Source organism: Arvicanthis niloticus, chromosome 19 (genome assembly GCF_011762505.2).
Source record: "Arvicanthis niloticus isolate mArvNil1 chromosome 19, mArvNil1.pat.X, whole genome shotgun sequence".
NCBI classification, from domain to species: Eukaryota; Metazoa; Chordata; class Mammalia; order Rodentia; family Muridae; genus Arvicanthis; species Arvicanthis niloticus.
In genome coordinates, this window is record NC_047676.1 from 32,184,200 (window position 1) to 32,212,084 (window position 27,885).

Sequence of the window (27,885 nt, forward strand, 5' to 3'; positions counted from 1 at the left end):
AGGATTTCCTTTCTCTTTCACTGCCTGCTTGTACACCTTCGAAATGGGTCCCTTCACTACTAAAACTCCCTTTAAAGGGCCCCTTCCATGGCTCTACGTATCACTAAGCTACGTGTCCTATATGAGAAACGAAGTAAGGGGCCAGTGAACATGCTCTGTTGAGTATTTTTCCTTGCCTCAGAGAAGAATGCCATGCCTGTTATCCGGTAGTTCTCAGAGGAGGAGGTGAGAGATGAGAGTAAGTGTTCCATGATATCCAGTATGACACCATGTTGCCAGACTGCCATGCTCCTGGAAAACGAATGTTAAAATGGACTTAATTTGCCAGTACATCAGAAGTTCCTAACCCGTGGGTTTGACAAATCTCTATCTCCGGAAATACTTACATTATGATTTGTAACTCTATCAAAATTACAGTTAGGAATAAATAACAAAAATAATTTTATGGTTGGGGTCACCACAACATGAGAGACTGTATTAAAGGGTGGCCGCATTCGGAGGGTTGAGAACCACTGATCTAAATAATGGAATAAGCCATAGTGTATTTGCAGGTTTTTCAAGCTAATGCTTGCATCTCAACAGAAATATTAGATGAAAGACTGCCAACCTTACATTTTAAGATGACCCACCTAAGTGGTGAATTTAATTTAGTTTATTTAAATTAGTTCACTTGAATCATTTTTTTTTTTCCTTTTTCGTTTTGTTTTTGTGAGAAGCGGTAGGTTTGGAGCCCAAACTACCACATCACTTCCTTCCCTGTTTCCCCAAGGTGAACCTTTCTCCCTTCATGTTGACTTGGTCGTTCATTGCATCTACATTCTGCACTTCGTTCTCATTTGCATCCATTCCAGGTCACCGCACATTACCTGGCCAGTGCACACACGCCTATGTGATGGGTATCAGGATTGCTAAGGAGGGTCCATAAATTGTCACCTTCATCAGACTCTTTCGCAAGGCCTTCTTTCATGGCTTGGGCTTGCAGGCATTTCAGAGTAGCAGTTGAGAGCCTACAAGAGACAGCAGAAGCCATAGAAGTAAATAAATCCTACACGAGAATTCACAATAAAGTTGTGAATTCTCAAGTTGGCTCTTCCTACTTCTTGTAAACCTCTCCCAACTGTAGATTAATGGATGTTGTTCAAGACAGAAACAAGACAGCACTATTCTCACACTTCAGTCTTGGGGGTCAAAGGAGACAACAGGGCATGTGAGCCAACAGATAATGACTCATCAACTGCCCATAAGGAAAAACAAACAAATGATAAAAACTGGCTATAAATGGAAAGTGAAAAATAGCCTAGTTTGCTGGATCTTTAACTGTGAGCCTGTCAGTTGCCATGATGTCACTACTGTTGTCTGTACATTCAACACACATGCTTGCATTCAGGTACAGCCTTTTATACTGCTGTCAATTTGGTGAAGTTCCAGGTATGACAGCATGTGTGGAGTCTAAACGGTGTTTAAAATGTCTTTTGAAAGGTTGCATTGTGATTTGACATTGGAATGAGAAGCTATGCAGAAGGTCAGGGAAACAGAATGTCATGATAAGAATCTGTACCCCACAATTCTCATTCAATTCAATTTATTCACATTCAAATGCAATCATTTATATTCAAATTATTCGGATTCAAATTATTCATATTCAATAATATATATTCAAATTCAATACAATTTGTATTCTTGATGAACACAAAACAAACATTTAAAAATATAGGAAATATAAGTCAGGCAGTAGTAGCCCATATACAGCTTTAATCCCATCACTCAGGAGGCAGGGACATATGCATTTCTGAGTTTGAGGCCAGAAATTCTGGCCTCAAACTCAGAAATGTTCCAGGACTGTCAGAACTACACAAAAAAACCCTGTCTCAAAAACAGAATTAATAAACTTCATTTTTTTTTGTGGATTTTAGGTTTTATTTTGTCTTTTTTTCCTTTTGGTCTTATTTTTTGTTTTAATTTTCAGTTTCTGTGTGTGTGTGTGTGTGTGTGTGTGTGTGTGTGTGTATGTGTGTGTAGGTTGGGAGGGTCTGGGAGAAGTTGGAGGAAGAGAATCATGGTAAAAGTGTATTAAAAATTTTTTAAATAAAATGATTTTTAAATGAAAGAAAGAAAGCACTGATCTATGGTCTAATGGAAAGTTTTACTTTACATGGATGGATATTGTTTTTTTCAATTGCTAAAGTCTTAGATTAGACGGAATATTATTTTCTTTTTTTGTAGCCTTCAATATTACAGAATTCCAGCTTTCCTAGAAAGATCCACACAAGGGTAGCAGTGTTTGCCCTTTAAGGAAGAAAGCACAGTCTGTGCTTCTAATGTGAGCATGCTAGGCTACCTTGGATATTGGCTCAGGAAAATGAGCCGCAGGCCTGGAGTCATGGTTAAAGAATGCCAAAGCCTTGTTTGTTCCATTCGTTTTTGTTCGTTCGGGTTTGATACCAGGGCAGAAGGCACGGAGTCTGCGCTCCACAGCCCCTCTTTGGGAGTACGGGTCAGAGCCGAGATCTTTTCCTGATGGGCCGCTTACCTGCAGGGGTCTGGGAACTGCTGTCTTTCCCCAAGTTGCATCACACGTCGCCTTTGACTAAGGGTAGAAATTGGCATTTTCTGGCCCAGGGAGCAGCTGACCAGCTTCAGGAGGAGCGTGAACAGCTCTGGATACAACTGAGTGATATGAGCCCCGCTTAAGATCACTTCATACATAGCGCAGGCCACCTGAGGGAACAAAGGACCTTTCAGTCAAGCACTTTTTTTGTCCTTTAAGGCCATCCTCCCCCCCCCCCCCCCCATGAGGTTGCTACAGAAGCTTGTACAGAAAGCTAGAGACTTTCTCTCAGGAACTATTTTCTAATTTAAGAATGTCCGTGATAAAAACACACGCAAAAGGGAACATAAACTGGTGTCTAAAGGACTCAACAGGCTACTTTTCTTAGGACTGTCATACTGGTGTCATGACTTGGGGTAGACACACCATAGAGTATGACATGCTTTCTGGCATAGGGGATTTTCAACCAACCAACAAACAAAATTAATAACAACTGTCCTGTGGATGTATTGAAGACTATATTGGGGCTGATGAGAAATTTGCTTCCAAAAATGATCAACCACAGACAACACTGCTGCCAGGTATGTTCAATATGAACTAGACCATTGATAAAATTAGGGTGCTTTAGAAGTGTGGTTAATGCTCCATTGCCTGGGAGCAAGTGGGAGCAGGTGGAAGCAGGTGAGAGAGCAGGTGGGAGCAGGTGGGTGCAGGTGGGTGCAGGCAGGAGCAGGTGGGAGTAGGTGGGAGTAGGTGGGAGCAGGTGGGAGCAGGTGGGAGAGGTGGGAGCAGGTGGGAGCAGGTGGGAGCAGGTGGGAGAGGTGGGAGCAGGTGGGAGAGGTGGGAGCAGGTGGGAGCAGGTGGGAGAGGTGGGAGCAGGTGGGAGCAGGTGGGAGCAGGTGGGAGTAGGTGGGAACAGGTGAGAGCAGGTGGGAGCAGGTGGGAGCAGGTGAGAGCAGGTGGGAGCAGGTGGGAGCAGGTGGGAGCAGGTGGGAGCAGGTGGGAGAGGTGGGAGCAGGTGAGAGCAGGCCACAAAGTAGATCAGAGACAGAGGCAAGTGATCAATTGTCCAACTTACTGAGATTGCATCTGTCCCGGCCATATCATCCTCTAACCGGGCTTCCAGTTTCTTGATCAGGGCTCTCATGAGTTTGCCGCTGGAGGCTGGGTTTTCAGCCAATGCCTTCCACAATGTCTTTGTGTCCCTAGGGTGACAAGTCAGGAAGTCGATAGGTAAGGCACAACTGTCTGGATGGTGAGCTTTTCTTTCTGAATTACTTTAAGACCACATTATGATGATAATCACACATGCAAAGGCAGGTAGTTATGTCAAGAGGCAGTAATGATGGTTTGGTTAACAGCCCAGCACCTTAGCCTTGGAGAGGAGTGTAAATGTCCAAATAGATGGGAAGCTCTCACACTGGTCCATTCTACATGACCAGAAAATGTAGGAATACTCACTTTCAATATTTACTTATTCTTATTATAAATGTGGTGCATTTATTTCTATTTTAAGATGAGAGCGCTTTCACATTCAGTAAAATGCTTGGAAAAATATCACTTGTGGTGGGAAATTTCAATTTTAAAATTGTTGTTCAGGTAGGATGTTTTCAACCTTCACCATCTTTCAAACAAGGCATCCTTCCAGGTACCTTGTTAGATGGTCTTTTCTAGGAGAAGGGACCAGATGCATTAAGACTCTACCTGTCAAAGGGCAGAGGCTTCTGTAGCAGGTTGTTAACAACGACATCCGTGTGAAAACTGGCGATCTGGGAGATAGCTTCTAGCATAAACCGAAAACTTTCCTCCTTCTGTCTGAGGACGGGCATGTGATGGTAAATGGTGCTCAGGATCTCCAGAAGCTAAGAAAAAAAATCCATTAAGCTGTCACTTTCTCTCTCCACGTGAATGGCACAAGGAAGGCACCGTTCACGCTGTGGCGGGTGGTTGATGGATTGCCAGTAACGTTAAAGGTGGCGATTGTTTTTTCTGCACAACTTATTTCTCACTCAGAATTGCTGGAGAACTGGGGATCCTTTGTGAACACTAGCAAAGGGGTACACTGTGTTGGGCCTTATGATCTCCTGCTGGAGATCATAAGAATATATTGAAAAAAGAAAAAGATGCAGCCCTTTTGTGAGAGGAGGGAGGGGTCTAATAAAGTACTTTAGTCATCTATCCAAAGGACTGAGTTCTAGGTGGTGTAAGGCAGGCAAATGGTGATCCAGAAGCTACTGGGACATTTTGGAGGAGTCTGGATCTTAAAGGGATGCGGCAATCTCACAGAGATGGTAGAGCAGGGCATCCTGGTCAGAAAGGACACAGAATACATGTAAAAGTGAGAAGCATGAGGAGGGGGGTGAAAGGGCATGACCTGATGGAAGAGATGAAGCCATAGGGTGAGGAAGGCCGGCCACTTTTCTGAATTTGAATGCTGACCAGTGACAGTGTGGAATACTTTTATATACATACATACATATATATGTATATATGTATACATACACATATATATATACACACACAGATTTTCAGTATGGGCAAGGGCATGTAACTATGCAAAGATACTTGTTGCCTCTACTAAAAGTTTCATTTTCTTGTTTCGTAGATATTTAAATTAAAATTTTATTATAAGCATAATTTTTTTATCATAAGCATAACACTTTCTCAATTATTCAAAAAGTATTACAAGTATTCCTTGCAATGATTATCTCAGTGTCCCAGTTCAATGATAGTTGGGGAGGGTTTAATACCCTTTCCAAAATATTTACCACATTCTGTGAGCCAATCACCTTATGTCAATCACACCCAAACAAACAACTATCTTATATTCATCAACTGTAATTTTCACACATTTAGCCTCATGCTAAATAATAATAATACATAGTTTGCCATTTTTTTTTAAAAGAACTTACTGGAAAGTAAGTAGAACAGGAATAATTTTTAATAACCTTATTCAGAGCTGTGTAGACAAGAATTTTGACAGAGGGATAAGGGAATAAGAACCTCTTTCCTTCTGAGATGCTTCCATTCAGTTCTGTTTTTTTGCTTGCTTGTTAATCTTGGAGTAGTGTGTGTTCTGTCTTTGATGTGAGGAGTCAGGCTAGAGTGTTTGGAGCACTTAACAGAGATTCCTGCATTTAACTTCTGTTCTTTCTGCTTAAGTTTCCAGCTGTGACACAGGACTGAGCACTTTCCCCAACTCTCTGTCAACCTCCTTACCAGATAATGCACTCTTATGGGGGGGTGAAAGAGCAGTATGAAGAACAGCAGTGAATGGAGACCTTCCCGGGGCTTGGTGGCCATCTTAGAAGCAGACATCTACCCATTCTCAATCTTGTGAATCTACTAATCTAATTTTCAAAGGCAAGTGCTGTTTCCTTTTCCAGACAGAGTAGGGACCATTTTGAGTGTGTGTGTGTGTGTGTGTGTGTGTGGCCTTAAACTTCTGAATCTTCTACCTTCATCCCCTAAGTGCTATTGTGTTTCGAAAGTTGTTGTAATCAGAGACTCAGGCCATACAATCTTGTTAACATAGAATTGGAACTCTGCTGAGGTCCCCGAGGCTCTGGCCTTTTCTAATGCTCGGAGGAGGAACAGAATGGAAATCGGACTGGGCATTTCAGAGGTGCTCCAGTCCTGCTCTATCACACGACTGGTTGTCAGCTCACCTGATCTTCCAGCAGAGGGCCGTGCTCCTTCAGAGCAGCTATCATCCATATGCCACAAGCCTTTGTGCACATGGGGTTGAGAGTTTCCAGGCCATCCAGTGTTTCCTCCAAGAACACCTGAATTTCTTCACTGGGGATGAATTTGCAGACAATCTGAGGATATAGCCACAAATGCATTATCCAGATACCTAAACCTGTGCCTGGGGTATGTTTTAGGATGACAGAAAACCACTGTGCTTTCCAAATGGTTAGCATATGACTGAAACTACAGAGACCAGAGAAAATAAGACCTCATCTGACTTTTCTCATCTCTAAGCAAACTCTACCTGGGGTGGCCTCTTTTTGTCATTTTATATTTATTGACTCTCAAACCTGCTGTGGTAATTTCTTCTCCAAATTCAAAGTTATAGCATATTGCAGAAGGAAAAACAGTGGAATGAATATCTATCTATCTATCTATCTATCTATCTCTAATCTATATCTATATCTGTATATCTTCACACACTTTAAATATTATAAAAATATGCTTCAAGTGCAGGAGAAGTTGTCACATATACTGCAAACCATGGTGAATGACCAAGTGGCTGTCAGTGATCCATTCTTCACTATTAAGATCAGTCCATAAGGTCAAGGAAATAAAAACTGCAATTTTGGTCTCTGGGTATGAGAAGTTCAGAAATGTTTGATTGATAGCAGTGTGTGGGTATGAACATCTGTGTCTGAATATAAAGCTAATGACTGAGGGTAGGCAGCAAGGTGGAAGTTGGCAGGTTAAATGAGTCCCCAGGGATATCTTCTTGGGCTTTTGACTATCTTGTGTTGGCTGTATTTTATTGATATGAGAACATTCCTACACAGAACCATCTCCCCTCCTTGTTAAGTGGTCTAATGATGTTTTGTTGAGAAGATAACGAACTATTTTTTTTTCCGTGTGAAGGCCAGTTTGTGAGTTGTTCAGCTCCAAGAGAAACTGTTCAGGCTTCTGTGATATGCCATTAGCTAGCGACTCTTGTCCATTCCGTCAGTTTCTCTTTCTCTCTGCCGTTGCCTCCACCTTGATCCAAGTTATCTCCCCTCACAGATGGATTCTTGTCGTTTCCTTCAAAATGACTTTGGTAATTTTGCATGTGCTTTCCCCCACATCCCACTCTCCCGATAGCAACTACTGACCTTTCAGATATTTTAGACCCAACACAACAAATGCACCCTGTCAGAATACTTTTCTCCACTCTGTGAACATGCTGTCATGTCCTGTTGACTTTACTGGAGTCTCTTTCTCTCTAGACGCCCATCTCTATCCTGTTTCTCATCCCCTGACTTGGTTTTCTTCTGTTCAATTATTATTATTTTTAATTTTTTATAAAAATAAAAATATATAATAATTTTATATCTATTATATAATAAAAGTATAATAATAATAATAATAATAATAATAATAATAATAATAATAATAATAATTTTTTTCAGACTTCCTTGACTAGGATGCAATGTAGCTTTGGGTTCATTTTTACTAGAGCCTAGAGTTGATCTTGATATACGCTATGTGTTCAGGAGATGGTAAAGGAATGAAGACAGGTTTGAATAAAAGACAGCATTGATGGGTCAGTCCTCACAATAACTAAGAAATAAGTTGTAATCTTTCATTGCCTGAAGAAGACGAAAGAACATTAGGCAGTGTATAGAGGGTGCATCTGATTGGCTGGAAAGCACTTTCTCTGTTTTCCTCCAGGGCCTCCACTTCCGGAAGCCCCTTGTTTCAGAATGTTTCCCATGTGACCTTGTTAATCAGAGCCGAGGGCTTGGAACAGAACAGAAGGTCTCTCTGAAAGGCTTGTTTGGACTTCTAAATCATTCATTGCCTTGCTGTCCTCATAGCGGGGAGGCCACAGCTTACTCATTTGGAAATTAAGGCAGAAATTGCTTTGTTGATGGGGCCAGTCTTTTACAGTCATTACCTTAGCTATTTTGGAGGATATCTTCATCTGGACCTGTTCATCCTCAGAGTACAGCCCTTCCTGCAAGCCTTGTAGTCTGTCCACCTCCTGGCAAATGCCTATAGTTAACAAAGGGAGAAAGACAGGGTTTCAAAAACCCTAATGGAGTTGAAGAGTCTAGCTGTCTTCTGGTGTGACAGTAATTTAACTCTTGGATGCTTTTTTACGAAACATGGACAAGATTGCCTGATGTGCTGGTGAGCATTAAAAAAAAGTTTCTACAGGTAGCTTTATGCCAAATGATCTATGGTAAATGATCACTCGATGGTCTTAACTTCTACCCGTAGAGGTTATCGGAGGTATGTTCCCTGCTCCTGTTTCTGTTTTTGCAGGTGAAGCAGCTCTGGCAGAGAGGTGTGAAGTCATTTGCCTGAGATCACACAGTTACTAAAGATAGGGCTGCCTGATTTGAACTTGAGTTTCTCTGCCACCAATTAGCAACTGCTATTACTACTGTTCTTTTTGAAGTTTTGTTCTGTGGTGAATCACCTTGAGGGAAATGAAAGAAAAACATTTTTTAAATATAAAATTCATCAATAGCTGCATAATTCATTATTGGTAAAACTTTATGAATAGACCTGAACAGTAATGAGTTCTTTCTTGTCGTGTGAATGCATAGTAATGGTAGGAACTGAACCTTGGACCCTTTCGTGGGAGGCAGCCTGGCCCAATGGATCAGACATGGACTTAGAATCAGATACAGTGTAGCCATGGTGACACACACCCTTAATCCCAACACCCAAGAGTCAGAGGCACATGGAACACCGTGAGGTAGAGGCCAGTCTGATCTACAAAGTGAGTAAATTACAAGCCAGGCAAGGTTACAATGTGTTGAGACCCCATTCATTTTTTATTTTGTATTTTTAAAATTATTTTTTCTTTTTTTATTGGATATTTTATTTACATTTCAGATGCCATCCCCTTTCACCATTTCCCCTCCCTAGAAAACCCCTATCCCATGCCCCCTTTTCCTTTTTGCTTTTATACAATTTTTTTTAGATGTTAATCAAAGGCTTTATAAGTTTGGTAATGCTCAATCAGAAGTGTAATCCAATACCCAACCTAGATATACCAACTATCTTTGACTGGTGGAGACACGTGAACATCTGCCTCCATGTCTCCCCCCCCCTTTCTCTCTCTTTCTCTCTCTCATCACCTAGCTTCTCCTCTCCTTCTTCTTCTCCTCTCCTTGCTCCTTCTCTTCTAGGTACTCCTCCCACCTTAGCTCCTCCTACATATCACCCTTCCTGTTAAAATAAAACTTTTCTCTCAAAATACAATTAGAGCATAATTATGCCAATTTGTACCAGTGAGGTACAACATAGTCCTAATACCCAGTCCATCATTTTGTTGACTAACCAAAACCTCTGTCATCTCTCCTAACTAAGTTCTGAACCTGGCTTTTTTTCTTGGCTTTAGAATGAATGTCAGCTGAAAACCATCCACTCAAATCTTTTCTCTCAAAGTAAATAGCCAGGATTGGCTATGAGACTATAAGTTTTCAACCCCGTCAGAAATCCAGATTTTATTTTGTATTTTTTCCTTTTCTTTTTTATTAAAAAACCAAATAATCAAATATACTTAGCCATAAAGCCCTACTTCATTACTTTTAGTGATCTATTTCTCAATATCTATCCTGTCTTAAAACGTGTGCCACTTAATTAAGTACCCCTGAATACTCAACATGTTTTAAGGATAGGAATGCTGGAATTTGAACCTGTGCCTGTCTGACATAACTGTCTAGCTTGCTTGCTTCCTATCTTCTTCTTTCCTTTTGTGTGTGTATTTGTGTGTGTATGAGTGTGTGTATCTGTGTGTCTATGAGTATGTGTGTGCATGTGTGTGTGTTTCTATGTCTGTTTGTGTATGAGGTGTGTGTATCTGTGAGTGTGTATATCTTTGTGTCTGTTTGTATATGAGTTTCTGTGTGTGTATGAGTGTGTGTATGAGTGTGTCTGTGTGTGTCTGTGAGTGTGTATCTGTCTGTGTGTTATGAGGTTTCTTAGTGTGCATGTATCTGTTTGTGTGAATGAGCGTGTGTGTCTGTATGTGTATGAGTCTCTCTCTCTCTCTCTCTCTCTCTCTCTCTCTCTCTCTCTGTGTGTGTGTGTGTACACCACAATGCCAGGTATTCCCCTCTCACACTCATTGCTTTCTTCCTCTCTCTGAACCTAGAGCTGGACACTTCAGCCCACAAGCTCCAGAGACCTTCCTGTCTCTTCCCTACACACTGCTGGGTTTCATGTGTATGTGACCAGGCTCAGCTTTTTATGTGGGCATTGGGGATTTGAACTTGGGTTCTCATTCTTGTAAGTGCTCTTCATTCATTAAGTGCTCTTACCCCCTGAGCCAATTCCCAGCCACCCATGCAGTGCCTGAGGCTACACTTGATCTCTGTGGAGCTATCTCCTACGATGCAGAGATGCTTTTGGTGATGCATCCACTCAATTAACCTTAACTAGGGGTCATAGTTCAGAACAAAGTTTTAAAATTCTTTTTAAAAAAATTCTCCTTCTTCTTCTTCTTCTTTTTTTTTTTTTTTGTACATGGTTGTTTTTCCTGCATGATGTCAATGCACCAAAGTGTGTCTGGTTCCATGGACACCAATAGAAGACATTGGGTCCCCTGGAACTGGAGTTACAGCTGGTTTTGAACTATCATGAGAATGCTAGGAGTTGAACTGAGGTCATCTGGAAGAGCAGCGAATGCTCTTAACTGCAGAAGCCCAAATTCTTCTTTTAAAGTACAAATAGTTCTTCACATGTAACTGAAATGCTGAGGATGGGGAACTCTGTCTCTAATCCAGAAACAAACAAGACATCCACAGAACGCTCTCTTAGCGAACTCTGACAAAATTACACATCATCATAATAATTGTGTAATTTTTCTCTTGGAGAAAAATATGTGATATAGAGACACTGCTAATAGGTTCAACTTCTCTTTGATTTAAGCCAGAGACATTCAAAACATTTTGACCTACTTTAAGAAATCACTCCCCCCTTCCCCCCAAAACAGCAGGACTCTCAGGATATCAACCAAACATGGCATGACAAGATGGAAAAACACTAGGCACCAATACTCATATCACAGCTGGATGAGGTAGCCTAGGAGGAGAAAAGGGGTCTCAAGTGGGGGTAGGGGAGGGATGGGAGGAACAGAAGGAGTGGAAACTGGAGTAGAGATGTAATGTATAAGAGAGAAAAAACCCCAACATGGAAGCTGTTCACTGTATTCAAAAGGGAAATTATTGTAATGCTTTTAAAAAAATATATACTTTAATTTTTTAAAAAGCTGGGTGTGGCGATACACATTTTTAATTCTAGCACTCAGGAGGTAGAGACAGGTAGGTAGATCTCTGTGAGTTCCAGGTCAGCTTGGTTTATATAGTGAGTTCCAGGCCAACCAGGGCAGCATAGAGATAAAAAAAAAAAAAAAAAAAACAAAAAAAAAAAAATAAAAAAAAAAAAAAAAACAACAAAAAAAAAACCAGACCCTCAGTGTGGTGATGTAAACCTTTAGTCTCAGCACTTGAGAGGCCAAGGCAGGTGGACCTTGTGTGTTCTCTACCTTTCCCGCACCTTTTGCACAGAGCAGACCAATGGTGGAGCTAGTAGCCGCCTGACGGATGGTGGGCAGGGTGTCACAGGAGTGCGGGGCCAGGAGTCCAAGGAGTGACCCAATTCTGAAGTTCTGTGGTGCCTGTAGAATAAAGGAGGCACCTATGTGAAGGGGTGGCTTGGTGGTACAACAGGGTTAATATGTCTATTCTTTTCCCTCCGCAGGCTCTAAGGATGAAATTCAATCACGGTACCTGATTTCTTATGGATCGTGGAAGACCGAGTGAGCGCTTGCACAGAGTAGCCACAGCGCTTGCTCAGCTCTGGACTGGTGAGACACCCCCCGTGGCTTTGCAGTACCCCTTCACCTGGGACCTGAGATCTACCAGACAAGAATCTCAGACGTCCCCATGATTCACTAGCAATGCTGTCTCTGCTTAAAGGAGTACTTGCCTCAATGTCCTTCGTTAGGATTTTCGAGGTGACTTGGAATGCTCTTTCTCTCTCCCACTCTTTCTGGGAAACAAGCCACATCCGGAGAAGCTGTTGGGCAAAGAAGGGATGTCTTTGCTCAGTATGCTTCATTTGCATTTGATTTTTTTTTACCTTCTCCCTCAATTTCTACCCTCTCTTTGCTTCTTCTATAACTGGGTTTCCACCTGCATGTAAACTAAAAAACAAAACAAAACAAATCAAAAAAACAAAAACAACGCCCCCACCCCCCAAAACCAAATTGCTTCTACGTGGTGGAGTAAATGGGTCATACTGGACGGGTGGGGCTCATTACTGTGTCTAACCTGCAGACAGGTCGGGGAGTTGGGCAGCCAGTGTGAGTGGTGCCCCCACTCACGTTAAACATTTCTTCACAGTTCTGTGCATCGGTGTCATCCCATATCATGGACCTCAGAAGTTTCCCTAGAGCATCCATAGACCGTTCGTAGAGAAACTGAAATCAAGTGTGACTGTTAGTCTCAGGCTGTAGTGGAAAATTACCACGGGAGCTTTTCCTTTCTTCTCAGGCCCCAGTCACGTACATTAATGCGTTCCTTGTCCTTGTCCGTTTCTCCCTGACTTTTGAGTTTTTCCAGAGGTGGAAGGGGCAGCAGCCTCCGAATATTCTCTTCAAGAATATTCAGATGGTCGTTTAGTGAGAGCGGAGGTTTCAGTTTGCTGAAATGAGACCCGCGTGGAGCAGAGGATATAATTACAAACCAGCCAGGAGAGTGCAGAAGATCTGTCTAGAGCAGTTGAGCAGGTGACGAATATGTCACACTTTCTGAAATATGTTTGAGCTATTGAGGAAGGTGGCGATAGTAAGACAAAGGGGATCCATTGCTCCTTGGGATATTGAGAAGATGGTAAGCTCTATTAAATCTGTTAATATCTGTTAAAATCACTATTGATAAATTCTGTGAGCATTTCTAGTAAAATGTACAGGGCATTTCTGTTTTTTTTTTTTTTTTTTTTTTTTTTTTTTTTTTTTTTTTTTTTTTTTTTTGGAAAATTTCTATTTCTTCCTCCCACCTCTGTCCTCCCTTCCTTGCATCCAAACATTTACTATATAGTTATCAGAACAAAACTTGACATGACTTGGGACAACACAAATGTTAGTTCAATATAAGGAGCCCATTCATTAAAATTTGGAAAAATGTAAATCAAGACAATAAGGTACACGTCTGAGCTTCCACACTAGGAACATATGTTATAAATGAGGATGCTGTTAGAAGATTGACAGAAAGGTACTCAGAGAGGAGTGAGAATCACGCTGAGCTGGGACGACTCATCTTCTCATTGTCTTTGTTCAACCCTTTTCTTAAAATTAGCAGGCTAGTGTAAAACTTGTGTACAATGAACTGCATCTACCCGAGGTCTTCACTTTAATGGATTTTGATGTGTGTGCATACACACAAGTGGAAGCGAGACCATGACTGACATAACATTTCTATAACATAACATAGCATCCCCTGATTTTCTTTCTCTCAGTTTTCAGGTTATCTTTTTCTCTGCGTTGGCCCCATACAATCAATACTGTGTGTGTGTGTGTGTGTGTGTGTATGTGTGCACTTAGAGGATTGTCTAGTTCTATACAAACTGAGTGTTGCCATTGGCCATTGGAGTTGTGAATGTGAACCGAGATGTCATTTAAGTGTGGTACATACTGAATTTTAAGAATTCTGAATGAGAGATAATATAGATTAAAAAATACTGAACACACGGTGAAATGATAATGTACTGGATGTTTTGGATAGATAAAAACAAAACATGCAAACATGCTATTAAGATTTTTTTTTTAGTGCTAGGTAACCTAACTCAAGGCTTTGTGCATGCTCTATAAGTGCTCCATCAATGTAATCAATGTACTAATTCTTCTCAGTTTTTACTGATTTGAAAGCTTGTTGTAATGTCACAGTAATCAAAATAGTGCAGTGGAGGTATATAGGGAGACTCTTGGATTCCTGGGACAGAATAGAGAACCTAAGATGTCAAGACCATTCAGTGTGGGGAAAGAAGGATCATCTTTTATTTTCTTTGGATACATTTACTGTGTGCATTTTAGAAGAATACTATATGATGTATTATTTATGCTATTTATTTATAATTATATAGCATCATAATTGAATATATATATATATATATATATATATATATATATATATATAATAGAGAAACAAATTAACTTATGTAATAGGTCATATAGCCTCCTCCCATCCCACTGCAGGAAGACCAGCTATAATTCACTCATGCAGCTGAAATCTTGAATTAGCATACCATTTGGCAGCACAGCTGCTAATGCTGCCCACTGTCTTCAGACTTATTCATCATATAGAATGCTACTCTGTGTTCTTTGATTGACATTTTCTTATTCTCCTTGGCCCTGCATTTAGTAGCCATTGTTTTATTGTACATTTCCTTTGTATTGGACTTTTTATTTAGATTTTTCTATATAAGGGAGAACCAATAGCAATTTTTCTTTCCATGTCTGGATTAGTTTATTTGGCATAATGTCCTCTAGCTGAACCCATGTTGTGATAAAGGACAAGGTATTCTAATTTTTAAGGCCAAATAATGTTCTATTATGTACATGCTCCCTACAATCTTTTATATCCTTGTCGATTTATGGATACTTAGGTTGTTTTCTTACTATGGTTTTTATGAGAGACCCCACAGTAAACACTGGCATTAGACGTTTTACAAGATGTTTCATGTTCCTTGTGTATCCACCTACAATATGGACTGCAAGGTTGCATGATAATTCTGTTTTCAATTTCTGTTGAAATTTCCATACTGTTTCCCACGATGTACCAACATCCATGTCCAAAGACAGTGTATAGGACGCCTTTTCTCCCATTCCCACCAGCACTTGTTTCTTTTAAGGTAACAGCGATCTAACAAGTCTTGATTTTAATTTCCTTGATGATTACAGATCTTGAGTATCTTTCTATATAACTGTCATGCAAATACATAAATAAATAAAATGTCATCATTGCTGGATCAATAATAACATGGGAATTCATAACAGGAAGTGAGAAAAACCAGGATAAAAGGTCTCATGCCAGCAGGATCTCAGGTTTTCGAAGAAAGTGAAGGCCAGAGATAAGGGGAAAGTGATGTCGACAAATATGTCAACAAGGGCATTATGGGTGAGCTTTCTTATTGTAACTTTTCTCTACTTTTCAAATTTTAACAGTCAACAGTGTAATTCTTTAACTATGGAATGTGACTCTAAAAAGGTGCATGGGTGCTGGGGTGGGCCGAGACGGGTAGATTAGTGTTCTTGTGAGCAGAGAAAGGGTCCCACTGGCCAGCCAGTCTAGCAGAAACTGTGGAGTCCAGGCTCAGTGATCGATGTGGTTTAAAAATGGGCTGGAGAGCAACTGAGGAAGACCCTCCATGTCCACCTCTGGCACATGCACATACACAGGCATGTGTGCACAGAAGACACACACATACACTAAGAACAACAAAGATTTCTTCTACCTCAGATATCTGATGGCAATTAAGACTTTCCACCGAACAGGACTGGCTAAGGTATTCAGGGGTTCATCCTTTATCAAGTCCTGTAACACATACACACACACAGACAATGAGGCAAAAATATTTCGAAAAGGCTTGGGTCTTTCTTTGCCTTGGATCAGAAGGATGCAAGACATGTGTTTCATGATGGTGATGACGAATGTCACCGCTTTTACATGGAACACTGGGAGACCCCCTTTCTTCCTTCTTGGGCACGCACCAGCATGAAACCGATCAACATCTCCTTGTAGGTGAACTGGAACTTTTGGTCCTCAGCATCTTGGACAGCAATGCCAACCTCAGTGATGCTCCTTGTGAAACTCATTTGCAGATCCATGTCCTGAAGCAAATGAGCCCCAGTAAAAGTCAAGGTCTTAGGCACCAGGCCTGGGTCTACAAATATGTGACCCATGGCTGACACATTTGCTCCCTTTTCCATCTCCACTCTTCACCTAGGGTCTGAATGGCAGGAAAGTTAGGATATAAAGGTCAATCTCTTCCCACAAAAATTGGAGTTTCTCTAGAGTGGTGCTGTTCAAACTTTTTTTCTAACCGTAAACCACAGAAATGAAATGAAATAATTTAGACTTATTTGCACAAACAAAATCTAGGAGACACTGAAATAAATATTTAATAATACTATTGTTATATGCACTGTATTGTTTATCCTTTTACTTTGTTTCATTAAACATTTTGCTGTTTATGACTAAATTGATATAATGGTCTCCTGGGGGGAGGGAGTATTCCTGACTCACAGTTTGAAAGTGCTGCAATGGTTTCTACTTCTAAACTGTCTGGAGCCTTAATAATATAGCTTTTTGTTCTTAAATGAGGCTTAGGAGGCGTGGCTTCAGATTGGGTTAGCGAGTTGCATATTCAGATCTTCTCGGAAGAATCAGATCAAGAGGTCATCTACACTTGACATGCTTCCCACAGAGAAGTGTGCTCAGTGCATGCATATATTTTTCTTTCTCTCTCATCTATATCTTTCTGTATCTCTCTCTCTCTCTCTCTCTCTCTCTCTCTCTCTATCTCTCTATCATCTATTTGTTGTCTCCTACCTTATTTATGACAGACACGCCCAGAACCTGAAAAATTAAAGACAAAGCAGGTATGGAGTTAGCAACAATCACAGACACTTCCAACCCCCAGAGACACAGCCCTTATGTTGAAGCACAGCCCCAAGAGGAGTCCTGTCTCACTGGCAGGCACAATAGGAACAGCAACAGCAAGAAGGGTAAAGATGGGTTTTCAGGCTCAGAAGGCTCTACATTTGGGCAGGAAGAGAGGTAATTTCCTGGAGTAAATTGTGGGCAAAGCCATAAAATGGAAAGGCACAGCGTGGCTGTCTGTAGAACTGAATGAACAGTCAGATTTATAGCCAAGCTTGCTCTGGGGAGTCTGAATCTGTTCTGGTGGGACTGATGCATTAGGGATACTTTTAGCATTTGCCGTTTTCTGTTGCTTCTTGTGGGAGACTGGGAAGGTGTGCAGTTGACCGAGGCCCTGTCAGAATATGCAGGATGCATACATGCACACAGCTGACAGTGAGCTCGTTTACAGTGTGCTGTGAGCCATTCTGTCTGAATCTTGTGTTGCAACTGTCTACTTGGCCTTCAGAAAACCATCCCTCCATCACTTCATAGCTAGCGTTACTACTGAATTCAGGTGTTTCAAGGTAAAATGTAATTTTTTAAAAAAAATGCATTCTCTCATTTTAATCAATCAATTGTGTTTTATGTTTTAAATTTTATTATTTATTTACTTGAGAAATGGTCTTGTTATGTAGCCCAGGATGATTTTAATTTCTCCTTTCTTCTGTCTTTTTTTCTCTAACATAAAAAGAAATGGGTTTTATTGTGATATTTTGATGTTTTCATGTGTGTAAATCATTAAACTTTTTTAAAACTTCCTTTTGCACTGTCTCCCCCATCCTCTCTCCCTCCCCTAATTTGTTCTCCCCTCTGCTTTTATGATAGGTATTTTCTATTACTTGCTGTTGAGCATTCTTCATCCTGCCTTTAAACACATGCTTCTTTTCATCCCAGTTTCCTTTCACTTTTATGACTATATGTATACAAATAAACTCAAACTAAATTTATACAAATATATATATTTATGTATATATATACAAAATAATCCAGAAAAACAAATATTGCATTATATATATATATATATATAATATATATGCAACATTCATATTATATATACTATATATTATTATAGATTAATATATAATACACTAATATCATATATTGTATAATATCAATATATAATTATTACTATTATATATTATATTATTATATAATATATTAATATCTTATATTAATATAATATATATAATATATATTATATATATATATAATGCAACATTTGCTTTTCTGGCTTAGTTTGTTTAACAATAATTTGTAGTTTCATCTGTTTTCTCTAAAAACGTAGCAATTTCATTCTTTGCTTGGGTTGAATAAAATTTCGTTGCATACATACATCACATGTCCCTTTAGTCTGTTGATGGACATGCGTATCGATTTCATATTTTGTTTATTGTGACTAGAGCGTCAATAAACACAAATGCACAGATATCTCTGTGTACACTTAAGAGTCCCTTTAGTATGTATGTACTCAGGGGCTCTAGAGCTGGGTCACATAGCAGTTCCAATTTTAGTTTTGTGAGGAACCTCTGTATTATTTTTTCACAGTGGTGACACACAGTAGACATGTCCACCACAAGTTCCCAAGTTTTACTTTCTTCACATTCTCACCATCATTTGCTGTTATTGGTTTTCTTGACAAGAGCCACTTGGGGGTGGGGGTGAGATAGAATCTTAAAGTGTTTTTAACATGAATGTTTTCCCTGTGACTAAGAAGCTGAAAAATATTGGCCATTTGTGTGAGAACTGCCTATTCAACTCATTAGCCAATGTATTGACTCGATGACTTGTAACATTGGCATTTGACTTTTGGATGCTCCACAGAGTCTATCTATTATCTCCTTATCAGATGTATAGTTGGCAAACAATTTGTACTATCCTGTTGGCTGTTCCCCATGCAGGTGATGGCTTCCTTTTCCATGCCGAAGTTACACAATTTCACAACAATCCCATTGTCAGTTCTTGGGTTTATTTCCTGTACTTTGATGTCCTTTTAATAAAGTCCCTGCCTCTGTCTGTACCTTCAAGATTTGTTGAATTACTCCTCAAGAAGTCTCATAGTTTCATGTTGTATATTAAAGTCTTTGATTTTGAAACTTTTGTGTGTGTGTGTGTGTGTGTGTGCAGGGTAAGAGATTTAGATTCATTTCCATTTTTCACATGTGGATATCCAGTTTTATAAGGACTGTTTATGGAAGAGAGTTTTTCCCTCCTCAATTATTGCTTTTGACACATTTGTCAAAGACTTGGTGGCCGTTGCCATGACAGCTTTCCCCCAGTTCTCCTTTCTTTCCCGTTGGCCTATGTGCCTGTTTTGAGCCAGCACCATACTGTTTGTGTTACTATGGCTCTTTAGTATAATTTGAGATCATCTATTGTGACACTTAGGAGACTTTCGGGTATTTGGGCTTCTCTTGGTTGCATATTAATTTTAGGATGCCGTCTTAGTCAAGGCTCTATTGCTGTGAAAAGATACCATGACCACAGCAGCTCTTATAAAGGAAAACATTTAACTGGGGCTAGCTCACAGATTAGTACACTGCCACCATGGAGGGAAGCAAGAAAGCAGGCAAGGAGACATGATGCTGCAGCGTAGCTGAGAATTCTGCATTAGGATCCACAGGCAGCAGAAAGAGAGAGTGGCTGGCTTTAGCATTTGAAACCTTAAAGTCTATCACCCAGTGAAACACCCCCTTCAACAAGGCCACACCCACTCCAACAAGGTCACAGGCCCTTCCCTATAACCTATTCTAATACTGACATTCCCTATGAGCCTATGGGGCCCATTTTCACTCAATCCACAACAGATGGATTTTCTATTGTTGTAAAAATAAGATTGACTTTTGAATGGAGATGCTTTTAAATCTATTGGTCAATTCCCATAATATAAATATTTTTGCAATATGAATTCTGCCAATTCATGAGCATGCCACACCCCTCTATTTCCTATGTCTTCTAAAATTCCCACAGCGTCTTAAAGCTTTCATTCAAGAAGTCATTTACATCCTTGATTATGGTTATTTTTGAATATTTTTTTCCTTCTGAAGTGATAGCAAATGGGATTTTTTTTCTTGATTTCTTTCTTGACAAGTTTGTTATTGGTACATAGAAAAGCTAATGGTTATTGTATGCTGATTTTGTGTTCTGATACTTTGTTGGAATTATTTATCAGACCTATGACTTTTCTGGTGGAATTTTAGAGCCTTTAAAGTATCAGACCATGTTGTTTGTGACTAGGAATAGTTTGGTTTCTTCTTTTGCTGTTTTCATCTCTTTTATTTCTCTCTCATCTTACTGTTCTAGCTAAGATTGGGTGTACTATATTAAGGGCAGAGTGAATATTCTTGTCTTATTCTTGATTTTAGAGGTGTTGCTTTTGGGTTTTTCTCATTTAGCATAATGTTGGTTACAACTTTATCAGGTGTAGCCTTTATTATGTTGAGATCTATTATTCCAATTCCTGGTTTCTTTAAGATAAAGGGAAATGGAATCTTGTCAAAATTTTATCTATTGAGACAATAGTGTGATTGTTTTCCTTGAGTCCAATAACATACTGCATTGCAGTTATTCATGTATGCTGAACCACCCCCACCTTTCTGGAATGACATAAACTTGGTTATGGATGTGATCTTTTTAAATGTAGCCTTAAATTCTATTTGCTGATATTTTATTGATTTTTCTTTTTACATGTTCAAAGTCTTCCTCTCCCCTCTTCCTCATCTTCTCAAGCACCATGATAATAAGCACACAGTAACACACCAGACTTCGCCGGGCGGTGGTGGCGCACGCCTTTAATCCCAGCACCTGGGAGGCAGAGGCAGGCGGATTTCGGGTTCGAGGCAGGCGGATTTCTGAGTTCGAGGCCAGCCTGGTCTACAGAGTGAGTTCCAGGACAGCCAGGGCTACACAGAGAAACCCTGTCTCGAAAAACCAACCAGACTTTATTTTATATAAAAGATTAGCCTTTTAGCTTTGTTTTTTAAAGTATCTACAATAATTATTTTTAGTATAATATCCTAGCCATATTTCCTTACAAATTTTATGTATTTTCTTTGTTTCATTTTCACATATATTATATTTTGCCAGAATTTCTTACTCTGAAGATACATTCCTATCCATTTTGATCATCTCTATTTTCTTTTTCTTTTTGTAGTGTTGCTTCAATAGATGACTAAAAATTAATGTATCACAAAAATTTTATAATTAAAAATATCCTTAATGTTGCTTATTAGACTCAAGGGGAACAGAATCAGGGCCTGATGAATGAGAGCCCCAGTCCCTGACATAACTGCTTCTAGGTTGATACTCTCTGGCTCTATTTTAGGACTTTTTTCCCTTTCCTGATTCTTTCTTTTGAGGTTACATTGGATATTAGAAATGACATGACCGATTGGTCAACATTTTTATAGTAGGAGACTGAAGTCATCCCTAAGTGACAGTGAGCCTTGTCAGACAGATTGTCCTTGAAATAAGTGTGATTATCTAGCCGAACCTCATAGGCTGTCCTCACAAGGAGTGAGATTGTTCTCTTTAAGTGATGGCAGTGTTAACAATTTCCTCAGGACCTTTTGCAGAACCAGAGCTGAGACAATGATCAATCAGCCCACTGATCTGACCTAGATTATCTGCTCTCTCATCTCCTGACCATTTTCTTTGATTCCCTGCCTGGTAACATCTCACTTTATGTGAGCTCCTGGAAGACAGATGTGAGATCAGTCAGTGACACTCTTTCTGTTCTTCCTAACATGGACACATTTCCCTAGAAATAGGAGGGACTTGTTAAACATCCAGGTTTTGTCATCTATTCCTAAAAACTGACTTATTGAATAACTGATTGTCAGATAATTCTCAGGGGACTAAGGTGTGGGACTTACTGCCCTGCACCCTTCTCTTAGCAAGTGCTGATATCTCAAATTTTATGAATTCCCTATGAATCTATTCTTATGACATGTATATAGGAATATGAGCCCAGGGCACTGTTATGGTCTGTATATAGAATGTTCCCCACAGGCTCAAGTTTTATGCTTGGTCTCAGATAATGATACTATTTTGAGAGGTTCTGGAAAAGTTAGGAGGTGGGGCTAAGGTCAGGAGATGGGGTGTATCTTGTCCTTGGCCTATTTTTTATCCCTCCCCCTTCTTCTTGTGTGCCATGGAGAACCTTTACCCTACATACCTGTTACCATCATAGCCTACCCAAGCATATGGGGGCCAAGCAACTATGGAGAAAGCTCTCTGAAGCCATAAGCTAGCTTAACACTTCACTCTCTTAAGTGACTTCTCTGCACCATTTTGTTCACAGCAATGCAAAATTCTGTCACATCCCAGCAGCAAGAGCACATGCAGTGGAAGGCAGAAGCAAATGTAGAAACAATCAGGGAGACCTCTCCACACCTGTTTTTGGATAAGAATCACTCACAAGCCTTCCAAGTCTACAGACTTGCAGACTCCTTTTGTGACCTACTTAACCAACCAACCTTTCTGGAGACCCATCCTGCAAAGCTAAACTTTGAACTCAACCCTTTGGTGACTGATTCCTCAGGGCTGGGTCAGCCTGACCATGGCCTGCAAAGAGGCTTTGAAGGAGTAACAAGTATGAAGCAGTTCATACTTGAAATAAAGAAAGTGCTGTTGGGGAAGGAAGGCTCAGATGAATCATGACTCAGTTTGGTGGCTCTGAGGCTGGTCTCACACTCTTGGCATGGAAAAGAGTCAAGGAGGTCAGGGTACCTGCACTGAGTGCAGAGGAAGAAATGGTACAAGATGATGTGGGTTGAGTAGCTTGATAAATGACATATCTTAGTCACCTTAAAAAATAAATATATGGTGCTTATTATTTAATGTCACAGGTGGTAAGTGAGAGGTTAAATAGCTGACCCTGAGTTACACTTGGAAGATTAATATACCAGGGAAGTGATATTCAAAGAAGGTTGAGATCACCATGGGAACACCTGGCCTGGAGAGGCATCTGGGAGAGACAAAGGACGTGTTGAGTCCAAAGATTCAGGAAATAAAGAAAACATTTAGCCTTATTCCATAAAATAATATCTCTGCTCATTTGTGTCCTCTAACATGCTACATCTTATTTCTTGGCTTGGTTTGTAGCCCTTTGGCATGGGTGATTGTCCTCGGAGCTGAGCCTCTGTGAGGTATAGCAGCCCAAGCCCGAAAATAGAGGCAGTCCTGTGACAGGGCTTACCTGACAACATTGACCATAGAGAAGCAGGATTTGACTCATGATGTCTTGATCCAGCCTGGCTAGAAGTTGTTCCTTGGGGGCATGGAGGGCCACAGCTCCATAGATCAAGATGAGATCAGTCTTGGTCAGGCTCTTTTTCCCAGAAAAAATACCCTGAAGACAACAGAAGAGAGATAGAATCCATGTGGAGGAATCTTTTTCTCATATTTTGTCTTAATCCCGGTGGACCATCACAAGGGTGAGATAACTGGATTGCAATGATTACCGTGATTCTAAAACAGAAATGCTCTTGCTAGTACAAATGCCAATAAGAAGGACTGTGATGGGGGCCACGAAGCTTTTGTTAATTAGTATCCATCCCACCTATCTTTCAGGGAAGTAGGGTATACATCATTAAAACTGTGATAGGATAAATACAGGCACACTTAGGCTCCCTTGGTTAGCACTAGTGCCAAAGAAAATGGAGTAGACTCCTTAGTTACACTGCTGGCCATCCTGCTAGGTCAGGGTAAACATTAAGGATAAAGAGTAAGAGTGTGGAAGAGAGATATTCAGTAAAGAAATAAGTATTGTTTGCCTCTGAGGGAATTATGAGCTTCAGAGAAAATTATTCCTTTACCTTACATCGATTGACAAAAAATTTCTCCTTATCTTGGAATGTTTTAAGAACGTTTAAAACAATATCCAAGTGGTTCTCGGCACAGAATCCTAAAATAGATGTTGTTCCCTAAAATCAGAAGGAACAGATTTTTGAGTGTAATCATGCATTCAGTCAATACTTACTGAATACTTACCACTGTGTGTCAGATATTTTTCTGGTCACTGGGGATAAAGGGTTGAATGGAGCACCCTGATATCCCTATCCCTGTGGAGTTTGCAGGCAGTTAGACTATTGTGAGGCAACAGGGGTGTATCAGAGCGCAACAAATGCTACAGAGATCCAAAGAGGAGGCAGTGCTGGTGAAGACTTGGCAAAATCTGTGATGTAAGTAGGGTAGGTAGAGATTCTTGTGTAAATACAGTAAAGTTAAGCAGAAGCAGGGCTCTGACTAGCGAAAATGTGAGTTTCTGGGATTCCTAAGAGGGAAAGCTTCAAACACAAAGTAAGCACAGAGGCCTGAAGCCTCTGAAGAGAGCCGAGGGAGTGAGCATAGAGCTCAGAGCTCCACAAGGTCTACAGGTTTCCTCAAGAATTTGGACACACCACTGATTTTCTTTTAACTTTTATTCCCAGTTGACAGATAAGAAGTACATATATTTAAATGGTACAGTGTGAAGCTTTGATACACATTCTATACTGTGGGATATTCGAATCATACTGAATATGTGTTGTTTTAAATACCTACAGTTGCATGCATCTCTCTCTCTGTCTCTGTCTCTCTCTGTCTCTCTCTCACTTGCTCTCTCTCTCTGTCTCTCTCTGTCTCTCTCTCTCTCTCTCTCACACACACACTCTCTCACTCTCTCTGTGTATGTGTGTTAAACCTAAAACCCATTACTTTTAGGCATTTTGAACTAGGTAATACATTATTATCAACAATGTTTATTGAAAACATCTGAGGAGTTGAAATCTAGTGATATGGCCTCATATCCGAGAAGGTTTAATTCTCGAGGGCTGGTTGTTGGGAGCTGGTGGTATCGTATTCTAATGATACAGGCCCTCCTACCTTGCTTGCTCACTGTAAATGTCACCATAAAATCTTCTTTATGATTCTGACAAGAATCTTGTCATTGTTTCATTGATGGCAGTTTGTTTCATGGTTGCTGCCACACTTTATTTGACTAACTATGGTACTGTTTTTAGTTCGGAGACACGGGCTGCTATCAGTGGTCAGCAGTTGGCACACTCCCTTGACAGCCTGTGGTCTCAGTCACCACTCTAAGAAACACATTTCTTTGGATCTTGTAAACTATGTGTATGCTTGCCCCATGACTGTGCCCTCTTTTTTGTCCCATTCACCTGGCATTTCAGCCTGCTCAAAGCTAGTTCCTAGGCAAATGGACTCTCAGTTTATTCAGCACTGAGCTGCTCCAGAACATGGGAGAAAACCAGGAGAAGGGCACACTTATGGTTCAACCTTGGTGGGGCTCTCATATCCAAAGAGATGTCTCAAAGCTTTTGTTTAGTTGTCTTTCTCCATTTCCCTCAAGTTCCCCTCCCATCTGAAAAGGCTCAGTAAGGTTGGTGCTCAACTGTGGACTCTGTGTTGTGTGTGTTCCTTTCTCTTCAGTTTGACCTTGGAGGAACCCAAGCTACATAGCACCGAGGTTGGCAGTCTAGGGTTACTTGATTGCTAATCGTGCTTGGGAGATGCACAGAGAGAAGGACTTGGTCTCACCAAACTCACCTAAATGGGATCGCCAACTGGCTGGAATGAACGGGACACTCACTAACTTCAAGGAAAGTAAACAAGGTACCCGAAAAGCTCAGAGGCATGCATGCCACACTTGCTCATAGCTTGGGAAACTTCAAGAGCTTGAATGAGAGCCTTAATGGATGCTAATACTGGACACAAAGTTACGTGGTTTCCTAGCCTATAGTCGAATGAAAAGGGACAGGATGATGGGGAAGTAGCGTTAGAAGCACCACCCAGAGAGATTGCTGGTAACAAGAGCTGACAAGGGAGAACCATGGTACAGGAGCAGTCTCGTGCAATCAATGAAGTTTAGTGGTTTTTCCTATTTACTTCGAGAGAAAGAAACATAAGCATCCCAGAATTTCTGGGGAGAGATGTTAACGAGATATTGTAAGATTTTTCTCTTACAATATCTTTTTTAACAAGGATGCTTCTCACAGCAGTGGCACATCCTAGGCTAAGTAGGAAGTGAATAAAAATACTTCCCTGTATCTCTTAGGTTCATGTTCATATTCTTTCTGGGTGATCATTGAGATGACTCGCAGTTTGAAAATTTAATGACCTTGGTGATGGTTACCATTGTACTCCATGAAACCAAAGGTAAGACACTTCACAGAGCAACAATATTTGAAATGCATTTTTCAGTATTTCTACACACTTTGCAAAAAGAAGTGAGGTACTGACATTTAAACAGGGAAAACATTTTTTTTTTTCTGGGAAGAAATTCTTTTGTACTTTTCTAAATGTACTATGAATAATTCTCGTTAATAAGACATACCAGGATTGTCCCAAGGTTTTGTGGCTAGGATTGAAAGCTAGCACTGGAGGAGGGGACTTGCAAGGGATCCCACCTGTCTTTGGTCCCCCAGCAGGCTGGGAGTAACCAGGAACTCATTGATCTGTGAGCTCACAAAGTCTCTGTCTTGGCAGGATGCTAAGGTAGTTCCCAAGGCTTTCCAAAGAAATTTCTGGAAGACAAAAGATGAGCAGGAGAATTCGAAAGTTAGGAAAGCAAGATAGATGAAAAGGGGGAGGAGTTGAAGTAGTCGTAAGAAAAGGAAACAAAATATCTAGGTTGCCTTAACTTATAATTGCCTAATATTTGTATACCCCACACACTCTCTTCTTGAGAGCATTTCCTGTAGGCTGTCTCTTCAGTGGAGCTCCCTGCATACCTTCAGAACCTTTTCCTAATAGGTTCATTGTCTTTATTTTCCTTTTGAAAACTTATACATGTATACAATGTCTCTTGGTCATTCCTCCCTTCCAGCTCCCCTTGTCCCCTCTAACATGTCTCTCATCTACTTTCTCTTACATTAAATCTAGTGCTGCCCATATGAACTTGTGTATGGGGGTCTTTCACTGGGGTGTGGGTGACCTACCATTTGCTTCCTCCAACCCCAACCAAGGAGAACTGCATCTACCTTCCTCAGCAGATACCTGACTGTAGTTTGGAGCTACGGATGGAGCTTCTGGATACCTCCCTCTTCCATGCTGCGATGTTTAATTATCTTTCACTCCCATGGCCAAGGTAGACCTCACATGTTATTACCATATGAGGTCAAGTATAAGCTAACCAGTTAGAAATGAGACTGAGACCACATGGGCTAGAAACAAGCTGTCCTAAGACTATGATGTGTGAATCAAACCCTAGTTTATGTTGCAAGCCCAATTGAGAAGACTGAACGCTGAACCCAGTCAAGCTCAGTTCTGAGACAACTGTCAAAGTACAGGACTGTAGAATGAGTTGAGTGGCTGTATTTCAGACCATTAGTGATAGCTTGTTCAGACAATTAGTGACAGCAAAAAATAACTGGTATACTTTTACTTTACTTGTTTTCAGTGTAAGGGTTGACCAACTGAGAGATCTCACTGCTTAATTTGTTGTCTCTCTAGGTATGGGAGCTCATGCCTATTATTTGAGCACTTAAGATCCTGAGGTAGGAGGATTGCTATGAAGTTCTGGGTTAGCTTGAACTACAGAGTAAAGCTATATATATATTTAACAACCCCCTCAAAACTGGTTTGCCTCTTCAGAAGATTATTATCTTAGAGCAGTATTGTAGGTTTGGAAAGTCCTGGATGAGTGATATGACATCAAGAGCATAGGGCCAGTTTGTGCAATGAGGACTAGGCACTGCTCACAAAGTTCCCCATCTCTCCCCTACCCTCAAGAGTGGCTTATTCTATGTAACAGCATGGCTTTCCTGGAACTTGCTTTGTAGAGCAGGCTTGCTCACAGAGTCTTAATTGCATCTGCAGGTTTTGTGAAGTAGTCTGGAGAACTGGTACTCTGAACTAAGTCAGAGTGAATCAGGGCAAAAAATTTTTGACAATTATATAGGAGAACTGATGTTTAATAATGAAAAATAATTCATTGTTGAATTTGGTATTAGA

At 40.4% G+C, this 27,885-nt stretch overlaps 1 protein-coding gene across 2 annotated transcripts in view; it reads right to left on the reverse strand.

Moving 5' to 3' along the window:
- Mroh2b (maestro heat like repeat family member 2B) overlaps nucleotides 1–27,885 on the reverse strand; it is a 63,643-nt gene that overhangs the window by 7,586 nt on the left and 28,172 nt on the right. For both annotated transcript variants that reach the window (XM_034523545.2, XM_076916166.1), the window contains 17 exons: nucleotides 26,340–26,456; nucleotides 23,751–23,858; nucleotides 23,132–23,284; nucleotides 16,843–16,869; nucleotides 16,002–16,121; nucleotides 15,746–15,825; nucleotides 12,802–12,937; nucleotides 12,618–12,713; nucleotides 12,221–12,310; nucleotides 11,789–11,909; nucleotides 8,172–8,269; nucleotides 6,217–6,369; nucleotides 4,253–4,410; nucleotides 3,627–3,753; nucleotides 2,531–2,718; nucleotides 867–1,007; nucleotides 177–291 (listed from right to left, as the gene is read on the reverse strand). In XM_034523545.2, the coding sequence (XP_034379436.1) occupies nucleotides 177–291; nucleotides 867–1,007; nucleotides 2,531–2,718; nucleotides 3,627–3,753; nucleotides 4,253–4,410; nucleotides 6,217–6,369; nucleotides 8,172–8,269; nucleotides 11,789–11,909; nucleotides 12,221–12,310; nucleotides 12,618–12,713; nucleotides 12,802–12,937; nucleotides 15,746–15,825; nucleotides 16,002–16,121; nucleotides 16,843–16,869; nucleotides 23,132–23,284; nucleotides 23,751–23,858; nucleotides 26,340–26,456 (2,028 nt within the window). The remainder of the gene's footprint in view (nucleotides 1–176; nucleotides 292–866; nucleotides 1,008–2,530; nucleotides 2,719–3,626; nucleotides 3,754–4,252; nucleotides 4,411–6,216; nucleotides 6,370–8,171; nucleotides 8,270–11,788; nucleotides 11,910–12,220; nucleotides 12,311–12,617; nucleotides 12,714–12,801; nucleotides 12,938–15,745; nucleotides 15,826–16,001; nucleotides 16,122–16,842; nucleotides 16,870–23,131; nucleotides 23,285–23,750; nucleotides 23,859–26,339; nucleotides 26,457–27,885) is intronic.